The sequence below is a fragment of the Hyaena hyaena genome, unplaced genomic scaffold, assembly GCF_003009895.1.
Source record: "Hyaena hyaena isolate Hyena2069 unplaced genomic scaffold, ASM300989v1 scaffold_192, whole genome shotgun sequence".
NCBI lineage: Eukaryota > Metazoa > Chordata > Mammalia > Carnivora > Hyaenidae > Hyaena > Hyaena hyaena.
Genome location: NW_024080825.1, coordinates 2,309,494 through 2,322,157, shown reverse-complemented (window position 1 = coordinate 2,322,157; position 12,664 = coordinate 2,309,494). Strand labels below are relative to the sequence as shown.

The 12,664-nt window shown below is 58.1% G+C and overlaps 1 protein-coding gene and 1 long non-coding RNA gene across 3 annotated transcripts in view; one reads left to right on the top strand and one right to left on the bottom strand.

Annotated features, from left to right (window-relative positions):
* Window positions 1-11,268, top strand: part of FIGNL2 (fidgetin like 2) — a 31,239-nt gene extending 19,971 nt beyond the window's left edge. Inside the window, exon 2 of the mRNA XM_039241442.1 lies at window positions 7,253-11,268. Within this exon, the coding sequence (XP_039097373.1) occupies window positions 7,264-9,243 (1,980 nt within the window). The 5' untranslated portion in view covers window positions 7,253-7,263 and the 3' untranslated portion in view covers window positions 9,244-11,268. The remainder of the gene's footprint in view (window positions 1-7,252) is intronic.
* Window positions 1,630-8,106, bottom strand: LOC120237927. 2 transcript variants are annotated; one of them, XR_005530081.1, is made up of 4 exons: window positions 8,019-8,106; window positions 3,350-3,470; window positions 1,858-1,926; window positions 1,630-1,660 (listed from the first exon to the last, which is right to left on the bottom strand). It is a non-coding gene; the product is annotated as an uncharacterized LOC120237927 (long non-coding RNA). The 2 variants fall into 2 exon arrangements; XR_005530080.1 differs by having other exon boundaries at window positions 1,636-1,660; window positions 1,852-1,926.
* Window positions 11,269-12,664: the final 1,396 nt, after the last annotated feature.

Below are 12,664 nucleotides of genomic sequence, written 5' to 3'. Positions count from 1 at the left end.
CCTCCTTCGGCTCATCCCTTAAACCTATATTGAGCCCTGCCCATGCCAGGCCCTGTGCCAGCTCCGAGGGGCTCCCTAGGCAGGGTCAGGGGCGCTCTCTGGCCTGGCCTTGGCGCAGAGGACTTGTGGCGGGTGCAAGGCTGCGGGAGGTGACCAGTCCTCGCTGGGTTCCCCTCATCGCCCCTCCCTCTCCTCTCCTGTTGCAGTAACTGGGGGCTGGCACGAAAGGGCAGGGCCCAGTGGATGGAGGGGGGGACAGTCCAGTTTAGAGTTCTGCCAGGCGGCCAGAGACCCCCGGGGGCACCAGTTGTGAGCAGGAGACAAAAAGCCTGGGACAAAAGGCCTGTGGGAGCCGTGGTGAATAGATTAATGAGATTTCCATAGGCGGCCCCACAATGGGATTCTCCACTCGGGCCCCTTTGTCCCAGGCTGAGATAATGGAGCCCGGAGGAGCTTGAGGACGGCCTTGTGCCTTCCCCACTCAGGTCTGGAGCCGCAGCACAGCTGCCCTCCTCCCTATCCTGCCCCCAGCCCTGGCCATGGGTAATGGCATTCGGGATCCCGGAATCCCGAGAATTTCTGTAAGCTCCAGCTCCTTATGGTGTTGGAGGGGGGTGCTGGCCCTGCGTGGCTGGGGTCCCCTCCACTGCATCTTGTATAAAACTGACTCAAAGGGTTCCTGGTGGGAGAAAAGTTTGCCGTCCACTGCCTCACTCAACCGTCCTTTGACGCCTGGAGAAAGTGAGGCTTAGAGACGCTAGGTGCCTTGGCCTTGGTCGCAGTAAGGAGGGGTGTCTGCGGCCCTGGGACGCCAGGGTAGGGGAGGAGGAGGAGTGTCTAAAGGCTTGTGTGAGGGAAAAATCACCCTCCCTGCGTGTCCCCCCTTTATCCTCACACTACGCTGCCACGAGCTCCACTCCAACACCACCTGTAGGGTGTCCACATGTCAACCAGTTCCGTCACGCCAGCTGGATGTCCTACAGGCTGAGCGCACCGCCTACCTGGGGACAGCACCCGGTCCTGTAGGCCAAGGGCTCCGTCCCACAAGGCTGCCCCACTGCAGATGCCCGTCGACAGTCCAGGCTGCCACCCATGCTTCTGACCTGTGGCTATATATCCCATGACCCCCTCCCTTCTTGGGTCCCATTAATGTGCTAGAGGGGCTGAAAGAACCCCAGAAACCCCAGCTGACTCACTAGGTCACAGGTTTATTATGACAGCGTGTGACTCAGGAACGGCCAGATGGGAGAGATGCCTGTGGCAAGGTGTGTGTGTGGGGGTGGAGCCCCCAGGCCCTTCCCTGCATGTCCATGTGCTCATCAACCCCGAAGGTCTCCGAACCCTGTCCTTTCAGGGTCTTGCGGAGGCTTCCTTACAGAGCCACGATTGCTGAAATCACTGGCTGTTGGTGACTGAGCTTCAGCTCTAGCCCCTCTCCCTTGGGTGGGGGGATGTGGGGTGTGATTGAAAGTGACAACTCTTGGGGCACCTGGGTGGCTTAGTCGGTTAAGCGTCCGACTTTCGCTTAGGTCATGATCTCGCGGTTCGTGGGTTCGAGCCCTGCGTCGGGCTCTGTGCTGACTGCCAGCTCAGAGCCTGGAGCCTGTTTCAGTCTGTGACTCCCTCTCTGACCCTCCCCTGTTCACACAGTCTCTCTCTCCTAGAAATAAAAAAAAAAAAAGAAAGTGACAACCCTCTAATCAAGGCTTGTTCTTCGGGCAACCGGCCTCTCTCCTTAGGTTACCTTGGGGCTCTGAGTAACCCACCCCCTTTGGCTTCATGGCTCTGAAGCAATTTTAGGGACTGAAGGCAACGCCATTCCATAAGGAAAGGTGCTCCCATTGCTCTTACACTTACGGCGTTCCAAGGGTTTCGGGACCAACTGCGAAGGCCCGATCACGTCTCTCATCCACCCTGGAAGATTTCCTAAAAACAAGGGGAGTTTAAAGGACTCTTTGCTTACCCTTCTATCCAGTAATTCTTGCCATTACTACTTACTAGGCACCTGTGAGTTTGAAGGCTGCACTCTGTGGCTGGAGTCCAGTGGCATTCCAGCCTCCTACAGGGAGGAGGGCCCCTGGCCTTCAGGTGGCTGCAGAGACACAGCGTCCTGACCTTACTTCCCAGACAGCGCAGCTGCAGGGAGTTCTTTTCCTCTAGGGTCCTACAGCCCTGGGGAAGGGTCGCAGACCCAAAGACCTGTCTGCCTAGCCTGGGGTGTGAGTACTTCTAACAGACCAGACCGTTTCTCCTGGGCTCTTTTGTGGTGAGGACAGGAATCCTTTCCTGCTGGGGAGCACAGGAGACTTGGGACCCCCCAGTGGGCAGGTGATTCCAGCTGGATTTGAAGGATAAATACACAGCACTGTGAGGCGCACCCAGGCCCCCAGGCAAACACAGCACCGGGCTTCCACAGGACCAAGGAGATGAGCACGATAATGGCTGTCATGGGGTCAGGTTCTTCTCTGGCTGTGAGAACCAAGGCCTAGACTAGGGAGGCAGTGCAGCCAAGAGTAAGAGCCTGGGCTCTGTGGCTAGACTGCTGGGTCTGAATCCTGCTCCACTATGTAACAGCGGTGTGACCTTGGGGTGTACTCATCTCCTTGCACCTCGGTGTCCTCATCTGTGGGGGACAATGACAATAGTAGTAATCTCACAGGGCCATTGTAAGGGCCACGTGAGACAATGCATGGAAGGCACAGACAAGGGGCTGGCCCTGCCCCTCGTGCTGGAGTGCTCGGGGGCTGAGGATGGCACAAGGGCCAATCTGCCATATCAGAGCTGGAAGGAGCTTCCCTCACAGAACTTTTCCCAAGTTCCTCCAATCCCTAGTGGTTATTCTGAGTCACTCAGCAATGTCAGGCCACTGCCTGGGTTCTTAACGGTACCATTTATCAAATTATTTTGTACCTTACATGAGACATATATATTTTATATACATCATCTTTAAAAAAAATGTCCATTTATTTATTTTGAGAGAGAGAGTGTGAGCACCTGAGCTACAGAGGGACAGAGAAAGAGAGAATCCCAAGCAGGCCCTGCACTGTGAGCATGAAGCCCGATGCAGGGCTTGACCCTTGAACTGTGAGATCCTGACCTGAGGAAAGCAAGAACAAAAGCAAGAGCCGGACACCCAACTGACTGAGCCACCCAGGTGCCCCTCTACATTACCTTTTTAAATCTTCGTGGCCACCCTTCAAAGAATATGTTATGCACTTGAACAGGTGGAGAGGTTCAGGGAGGTCAGGTAATCTGCTCAGGGTCACACAGTGTCTGAGCTCGAATTCAAACCCAGGTCTCCCGGACTCAAAGCGCGCACTTACCACAGGTCCCTGGGGCCTTTCCTTACCTCCACCTCTGCTGATGCACGGCACTCGTGTGTGGCCTATGAACCTGGAAGGAAACCATCCAGGTGCAGGAGGCTGAATGGCAGGAGCTTGCGGGCCGGGCCCTGCGCAGGCCCAGGGTCTCTGTGTGAGAGAAGGAGGGCTGTAACTGGCCTGGGGGGGTGGGGAAGGGAGACAGTATGGTCTACCCCTGTCCTCCTCCCACCCCTTCTGAGTCAGGAAAGGGAGGAAGTCAAGGCTGTTGTGGGCATGGGTGTGTCAGGAGGCACCCAACTCATACTGCCCCTAAAGCTTGAGACCATGTGTCTGTGCACGTGGGCCCACGTGCATTCGTGCATGCGGCGGCATCCTCAGGCTCACCCAGACCAGCACTCTCAGCCTGTGTGCTGGTCAGGCAGCCTCACCTCCTTCCCCTCCTGCACATTTTTGTTCTGATTTTTTTTTTTAATGTTTATTTCTGAGAGAGAGATAGAGACAGTGTGAGCAGGGGACGGTCAGAGAGAGAGGGAGACACAGAATCCAAAATAGGCTCTGAGCTGGCTGTCAGCACAGAGCCCGACTTGGGGCTCGAACCCACAAACTGTGAGATCATGACCTGAGCTGAAGTGGGATGCTTAACCAAGTAAGCCATGCAGGCGCCCCTGCACATTTCTGTCCTCATTTTCCTCGGGTTGGTTGACTGAGCCTGCTCCCTTGGGCGGTTTGGTTGTGGCCAGACCTTTGTTCTCCTCTTAGAAAGAGATGAGAGAAGTCTCCAGATGCAGTCTATGTGACTAAGTTCAGCAGAACCTGCTGGCTCAGTCCCCTGCTCCCCAATGAGTGGTCTAAAGGACCTTCAGCAGAGGCCGTATGCGAAGAAGGGGCAGAGAGATGGGCTGGTGGCTAGCGGGGGCTTAGGGTCCCGGAGGGCTTTTTGAAGGTGGGAAAGAATTAAGCTTGCTGTGGGGAGGGAGTCAGCGGGTGGAGTAATTCATTGACGGGGACAAGGTCCCTGCTGGATTGCGAAGTGGCTGTAGATAAAGCTGAAAATGGAAGGCCAGAAGTGAGGCAGCGGTGCCCTTAGCTAAAATTCCATTACCTGGAATGGAAGGGCCAGTATCTGAGGTGGTGGAGGGGGGCAACTAGGTAGGTGGCATGAGCTACCTACCTAGACAGGTTCCCTCTGGAGAGGGGCTAGGAGCCTCCTAAAAGGGCGAAGCCCGGGAGAGTGGGTGTGAGGCTGTGGGGGCAGGTTTGGAGGGCTGGACATGTGTTCCCGGAGTCCACAATTGCTGAGATGGAGCGGTTCGCTGGTGACCAGGGCCTGAGTATGCTGGTCTTGAGGGTGGGGACTTGAGTGGAGACTGCTGCAGGCCAGGGCAGGAGTTGAGAGGGACAGGGAAGAGAGCATGTGACAGATGGTGAGGGGTGGGGTGAGCAGAGAGCAGAGGGTCCGGCAGGGGGTGAAGGAAGTCTTTGACAAGTCCAGATCTAGACTTGTGTCTCTGTCCTTACTGTGTCTCTGTCCTTCTGAGGGGTCATGTTCCCCCCCTCCCCCCCCACATGCTAAGGGGAAGTGTGATCAAGGTCAAGTCTCCTTTCTCCACATTAAGAAGGCAGAGCACAAATAACAGTGAATAGGAAAATAAAAGGTTTGGGGTCCCTGTCACAACACAGTATTTGCATTTGTAGAATTCTGATGTCATATTGCCGTATAACCTTGCAAACCAGGACCGCCTGTGATTTCTGCTGTCCCAGGAAATTACCCCCTCTGACATTAGGCAATGACTCTGTTCTGTAGAGACCTCTCTCAGCAGGGGCTGGAGAGCTGCAGATCTGCCCTCCAGAGACCTCACACTCAGGTCTGCCGTCTCTGCTCTGAACCTCTTGCCATTGGTGGCCAGGATCTCCTCCACCTCAAAGAAGTCTACTTCCCTTTTTAGCTTTATGCCTATGGCTCATGCCTGCCTTAGGGCAGTGGGGATGAGAATATAGTTTTATTTTCAAACAATGTCCTCTCGTTTGACAGTAGGCCCTATAGCCATAGGAGGTAGTGAGATCCACAGAGATGGTGCTGTCCACAGGCGGCTGCAAGTAAGGGCAACGGTGGAGAACCCCAAAGTCGCTTGCTGACCTGCAGCCTCTACTACCACTCCCCCCACATTTGCCCACTTCCAAGGCTCTGGTGACCCAACCTTCCTTTGTACTCCCCCCAGGCTTGCAGTGTACGGTTATGCACATTGCACACTGAACATGAGCCCTTCTGAAGGGGCATGATTCACCCTGTGAAGACAGTACATTTGTAGATTATGACAATTTTCCGGAAGGGGGCAGTAAAGAGTCTTGAGGAAGGGACAAGGGCGTGGAAACTAACTAACATAGCCCTGGCTTTCTGAATGCATTGTGCTAGAACCCTCCAGCCTGCCTGGCCAACTTGGTCCCTCACCCTTCAAGGTCCAGTAAAGACATCTCCTCCCTGCTGAGGTCCCGTTAGCCAGGCATGGCACATTTCCCTGAGCCCCAGAGCCGCTGGCATACACCTCTATTTTCCCACCTCACAAAAGATGTTGTCTACCTGTCTACCACCATATCATCTTTCAATCTGCCCCTCTGCCTAGCACAACACTGAGTATTCGCTCAATAAAAATTTGAAGGAAGAATATTGAACCTGTAAGCTTAACAGTCTTATCAAACACTTAGGTTTGAGAAACAGTCCTTCTCAAAAAACGGTCTCTGGCATGCCATGGGCCCATTTCACCTTTGAAATTTAGTCCTCAGATCAGGCCAGCCCATTGGAGACATGTGCCTGGAAAGAGTTTTTCCCCAGGGCCCTGAATACCAACCAGTGTTTGGCTCATGCCTTGACTGGTGCTCAGGGCTGGGGTTAAGAAACTTCTGTGGGACATTTCTGCCATGCTTATGGCATGGCTAAGAGGACATTGTTTATTACATCTCGCAGGTCCGCTTCCTGAGGTCCATGAAAAAAAATGTTCCGAGATTTCTTCCGGAACATTTTTGCTTCTTTTGAGTATGCTCAGTGCTTTTTATCTTGCAACCTGTTATCTGGTTACTGGGAAGCTCAGAAACAAATCTGTGACCCGCTTTCCATGATGTGTACTAACTATCCCGCCCTCTTCTCTGGAATATGATTTGTCTATTCTAAATAACGCTTCTGCACTGTGGTGAAACTCACTTGGGGAATGAGGGAGAGGGCAGCGCCCACCTGGGCACACAGCCAGCTTGTGCAGAGGTGGGTCTGGAACCCAGGTGCTCTGACTTCATCCAGCAGAGACTGAAAGAAACTAAGGGGAAAGGAAGGGAATGCTTCTGGGTCAGCCCCTGGGGTTTCCCAAGGACCATGAGGTACTGCCTACAGACACTGCAATCTCTGACTTCTGGCCCAGAGGGGGCCCTGGAATCCCGGGGAGGGCTGAGGTGCACAGAGCACCCAACTGCTGGGCCATTCATCCTTATACAAATTAGTGCCTCTGTCCTGCCTGCACCTGGTGGGTGTGCAGCAAAGAGGTATTACTGAATGAGCCCCACCTGGGTTTGACTATGCCCAGCGGTGGGGTTTCTCACCCTTCAATTACATTGGGACTGAAAGTAAGGACCCTAGAGGGCAGCACTTATGTGGCTGGGACAAAGTCATCATAGTAGTGCCTCTAAGGTGAAGTTAGGGTCAAACATCGTTTCCAGATCTCTCTGAGGAAGGTATTTTCAGAAAACTCTAATCCTGGAACGTGCTGGGGAAGGCAAGTACTGTGTATCTGGTGCCTGGAGAAGGGTGGCCCCGGAGGGTGGAAGGGTGGTTGGTGGAGCGCAGCCTGTCCCAAGCTGCCATCGAAGCGGCCTGGCCCGGGGCTGGCGGGTGCGCTGAGGCTCTGCGGGATTTCTCTAGGCGCTTCTCTCCCTCTCGCCCACAGCTCTGTCGAAGATGCACTGGACACCGGAACACGCCCAGCCCCTCAACCAGTGGCCAGAGCAGCACCTGGACGTCTCCTCCACTACCCCATCGCCGGCCCACAAGTTGGAGCTGCCCCCTGGGGGTCGCCAGCGCTGCCACTATGCTTGGGCACACGACGACATCTCTGCCCTCACAGCCTCCAACCTCCTCAAGCGCTACGCGGAGAAGTACTCAGGGGTCCTGGACTCGCCCTACGAGCGCCCCGCGCTGGGCGGCTATGGCGACGCCGCCTTCCTCAACGGCGCCAAAGGGGACCCCGAGCCCTGGCCAGGGCCGGAGCCACCCTACCCCTTGACCTCACTCCACGAAGGCCTCCCGGGAACCAAGTCGGCCGGCGGGGGCGGCTCCGGGGGCCTCGGGGGCTCCCCGGTGTTAGCCGGGAACCTGCCTGAACCCCTCTACGCCGGCAACGCTTGCGGAGGCCCGTCGACGGCGCCCGAGTACGGAGCGGGCTACGGCGGGGGGTACCTGGCCCCCGGCTACTGCGCTCAGACAGGCGCCGCGCTGCCCCCGCCGCCCCCCGCAGCGCTACTGCAGCCGCCACCCCCGCCGGGTTATGGCCCCTCGGGGCCCCTGTACAACTACCCCGCGGGGGGCTACGCCGCGCAGCCCGGATACGGGGCTCTCCCACCGCCCCCGGCCCCGCCCCCGGCCCCCTACCTGACCCCTGGCCTGGCGGCGCCCACGCCCCTGCCCGCGCCCGCCCCGCCCCGGCCGGCGCCCACCTCCTACGGCTTCCAGGCGGCCGCTCCCGGCGCCGAGGCCGGGGTGTCGCTGAAGCGCAAGGCCGCCGACGAGGGCGCGGAGGGCCGCTACCGCAAGTACGTCTACGAGCCCGCCAAGGCTCCGGCGGCCGACGGCACTTCCTACCCCGGAACGGACAACGGCGACTGTCGGGGCAACGGGTTCCGGCCGAAGCCGCCGGGAGCCGCGGAGGAGGCGTCGGTCAAGTACGGTGGCGGCGTCCCCCTCAAGGTCTTGGGCTCTCCCGTCTACGGCCCGCAGCTCGAGACCTTCGAAAAGTTCCCGGAGCGCGCTCCGGCGCCGGCCCCCCGCGGGGTCTTCGGGGTGCCGTCGGGAGAGCCGCCCAAAGGTGTGGACCCGGGGGCCCTGGAGCTGGTGACGAGCAAGATGGTGGACTGCGGGCCGCCGGTGCAGTGGGCCGATGTGGCAGGTCAGGGCGCACTTAAGGCGGCGCTGGAGGAGGAGCTAGTGTGGCCGCTGCTCAGGCCGCCCGCCTATCCCGGCAGCCCGCGCCCGCCGCGGACCGTGCTGCTCTTCGGACCGCGGGGCGCGGGCAAAGCGCTGTTGAGCCGCTGCCTGGCCACGCAGCTGGGCGCCACGCTGCTGCGCCTGCGCGGAGCGACGCTGGCCGCGCCGGGCGCCGCCGAGGGCGCGCACCTCCTCCAGGCCGCCTTTGCGGCTGCGCGCTGCCGCCCGCCAGCAGTGCTCCTTATCAGCGAGCTGGACGCGCTCTTCTCGGCTCGGGACGACGGCGCCACCGCCGCGGGCGCGCTGCAGGCGCCGCTCCTGGCTTGCCTGGACGGCGGCTGCGGCGCAGGGGCGGACGGCGTGCTGGTCGTGGGCACCACCTCGCGGCCGGCGGCTCTGGACGAGGCCACCCGCAGGCGCTTCGCTCTCCGCTTCTACGTGGCGTTGCCCGACGGCCCCGCCCGCGGGCAGATCCTGCAGAGGGCGCTGGCCCAGCAGGGTTGCGCGCTGAGCGAGCGGGAGCTCGCGGCCCTGGTGCAGGGCACCCAGGGCTTCTCCGGGGGCGAGCTGGGGCAGCTGTGCCAGCAGGCAGCGGCCGGGGCGGGACTCCCGGGGCTGCAGCGGCCCCTCTCCTACAAGGACTTGGAGGTAGCGCTCGCCAAGGTGGGCCCTAGGGCCTCCCCCAAGGATCTGGACTCGTACGTGGAATGGGACAAAATGTACGGCTCCGGACACTGACGGCGCGCCGGGAAGTCGCGGGAGCAGCTGCCCCTTCCTCCCCGCCCCTCCGTGCGGGAGGGGGATGTCTAACCAAACCCGGCAGGGAGGGGGCCGGAGTGATGAATGTGGGCTGGGGGAGGGGCGGGGCTGCCGTGGATTTTTTTTTTTTCGTAGGAAGGAAAATGCTTCTGCTAGGCAGATAGATGCCATATGCGCTGTGTACTCAGGTTTTTCCTATTTATTGTGGACAGGAAGCTTGCCATCTCTGCCCAGCCGACGGGCCGACCCGCGATGGGCCGGCACCCCGGGCCCAAGGAACTCCTGCGCCCTCTCCACAATCCCTTTGTCTCCTCGCTCTCTGAAGGCGTCCCCCCCACCCCCCGCCCTTCTCTGCATTCGCGTAGTTTTTTCTCTCCGTGGCTTTGTCACTACTGATCTCCCCTTCATATGCTGGCCCTGTTTCTCTTTTGCTCCTCCTTCCCCTATCGCTCCATCAGACCCTGCGTGTTTCAGTCTCCACCCCTTGCTTTCCAGCCCGTTTCCCTTGGTCCTTCTCATTCAAAGAATGCAGTGTCCCTTTGCAGGAGATCTGGAAGTCCATTGGCCGAGGAGGAGGAGGGTGTAGGGAGTTCCCTCCCACCCCGTTATCCCTCACCCAGTTGTATCCTCGGGCCTTGGGGTGGGGGGAGGGCAAGCAAAACAAAAAACAAAACACCCAAAGAAGGGTGTTTGTTTGTTTGTTTGTTTTGGAGGGGGAAATCCCAGAAATGTAGCTTGTTTAATATTTTAGGCCTCTTATTTTTGTAAGATGTGTAGAATTTGCTGTTTTTCGTTTTATTTTGACAACTCAGGAAGAAACTGACCTCAGAAAGAATGTTAGAATTTGGCTGCTCTCCTGTGTGTTCCCTGCCCCTCCCCCCCCCAGGGGAACAAATTCTCCCCAGAAGACTCAGAAAGTGAAACTTGTGGGGAACGGGAAGGGAAGACCCAGAGCCACACTGAAACCCCTGCTCTTCCTGGCACAGAAGTGGAATGTATATCTAGGGCTTCCTCCCCAGGTCTGGGGGTGGGGGTGGGGGCTGTGAGATTGGAGAGGAGGTAGGTCCTGCTGCCCTCTCCCCGAGCCCCACTCTCCAGCCTAGGGTTTGTTGTTTAGGGTTATCTGGAGGGATGCTCTTGCCCCGCTTCTTGTCCCAGATCCAGAAAAGAGAGGACCCAAATGGGAAGATGACCGAGGCAGAAAGTCCCCAGAGTGGTCATCTCATCTGGCCCTTCCCTAGGCAGAGATCTGTAATTTAGGATTCCCCCCCCCCCCCCCCCCTCCCGGGAGAGAAGACCATGTGGCCGCAAGTCTGGTTGGGCACAAAACTGACTACACATCCTGCTTCCCTGTGCATTGGGAGGCTCTGAGGAGGGGTTAGTGCCACTTACAGAAGGTTCTGTTGGGAAAGCGTGCCTGGCCCTGTCTCCTGTGTTTCCCGGTTGGGAGCTCCAGGGGCTTCGATGGGGCAGAGGGGATGGGCATTTAACCTGATGCTGGGGGCTTATGTTCAGTCCCACCCAAACTCTCCACCAGAAGCCAGCCTTGGGGGCCCTTCCTTGTGAGAAGAGTGCTCCTCTCCTTCCCAGCAACTTTCCCTTGCTGGGGCTTCCTTTGATTTCTCCCCTCAGGGAGTCCATTTCACCACTTTGACCTTTGGTCCAAAGCAGGAGGCGAGCCCTCACCCTACCTTTTCTCTCTCCCACCCTGGCCTCCCTCCCTGTTCCCTGCTCACCCTTCCAGCTCCCACGGTCTCATTACCATCTCCAGCTCCCAGCTGGAAGGGTGTCCACAGGGGACACCAGGTGCCAAGGTGCCGAGGGCCTGTGCTGGCCTAGGAGTGCTAACAGGAAAGCTGCTCTTCCCCCCCCCCCCCCCTTTTTATCCTTTGTCTTTCTGGCCCTCTGCTTGGAGCTGGCTGGCCTCAGGGCTTTGGTGCCTCAGAGGTAGTGGGCCACTCTGCCGTGAAGGGCCCTTTGGAGGGAGCAGGGGTGAGGAGGTTCTCTCAGGTGTGTGTATGTATATGGGGGTGGGGGTGGAGGGCACGGGGAGTGGGGTTGGGATCCCAGCCTTCCAGGCAGCTGAGGGTGGGGGGAGGAGCTCACTGAGACCCAGGGTCCCCACTGCCTCCTCCACTGGCCTTGGGGAGCTTTGCACAAGGAGACAGCCCCCGGTCTACTCCTACCTCATGGGCACTGGGGCAGGTGGGGGAAGGACAGGCCCAGCTCTGGCAGTGTTGGGGGGGCATACCAAAGAATCCAGGGGCAGGGATGGCGGGGGGACAGGGTTGGCAAGCTGGCCCTCCTCTGCCTCTACCCAGACTGGGGTTGGATTCCTCTCCTCCAGCTGTAACCATTTCTACCTCATTTTGCTGCGTGTTGTACATGGACGTATTTATCTCCTGTCTGACGATGCTCTGCAGTTGTGGTCTGTCTACCTCAGAAGAGACTGTATTTTAAAAGAAAGTATTACACAGTATTAAAGCGATGACATGTGGCGTCCAGAGGATTTCTTGGGGGCAGCAGGATGTGGGGAGCCCTTTGGGGAATGCAGTGGCGCGTGTCGCTGCGTGTGTTTCCAGTCCTTCAGTAAACCATTACTGTGGGTCTCCTGTTCCTCCTTCTGGCACAGCAGGCGCCTTCCAGGCATTGGGCGCTACGGCTAGTGGCCGTGAAGCCCCTGGATAGGGAGGCCCTCCTGTAGTTATGGGCTCCCGGAGGCTCAGAATTGGGGCTGACTCCTATCTGCAGAGCCCCAAAGAATGAGGGGAAAGAAGGGCTCACATGTTTGGTGAACGAGTGAATGGATGAATGAATGAAAGCATGGAGAAAAGGGGGGGGGGTTGAAGAGGAAGGTGGACTCAAAATGTGGACAGCACTAAGATTAGACTTTGTTCTTGGAGGGAGGGAAAGGGGGCAGAGGGCGGGTATGGAGAGGGCCTAGTTCCAGTCTTTAGGGCCACGTGGGAGTCCTTTGTCCACCACCATCTTGCCAATTCCCAAACTCTGTCGTTGCCAGCTTGTAAACTGGGAGCCTGAGAAAACTAGGAAGGAAGACCTTGCTGAAAAAGTTGTAGGTAGATGCCTGTCAGTGGTGTGGACCCACAACTTCCGGAGGCTTGGAATGTTCTAAACAAAATGACCGAAAATGCACCAAAGGGCAAGGACTGCAGTACGTGTGCGCATGGGCTCAGGGCTTCCCTGGGCTTTCCCGAGGCCAAGCAAGCCCGAGGGGAGAGCCTGCAGAGCAAGCAGTTTCCCCTGTGAGAGAAATTGTGTGTCTGGAGAAGGAGGCCCTAGGGCATTGCCCTGGGACTCAGCCACCAACCCTCTTGGCCCCTGGAGGTCTGGACACTCAGTGTGGACACTGTAGCACTGAGGATACAGAAATGGTTAAGCA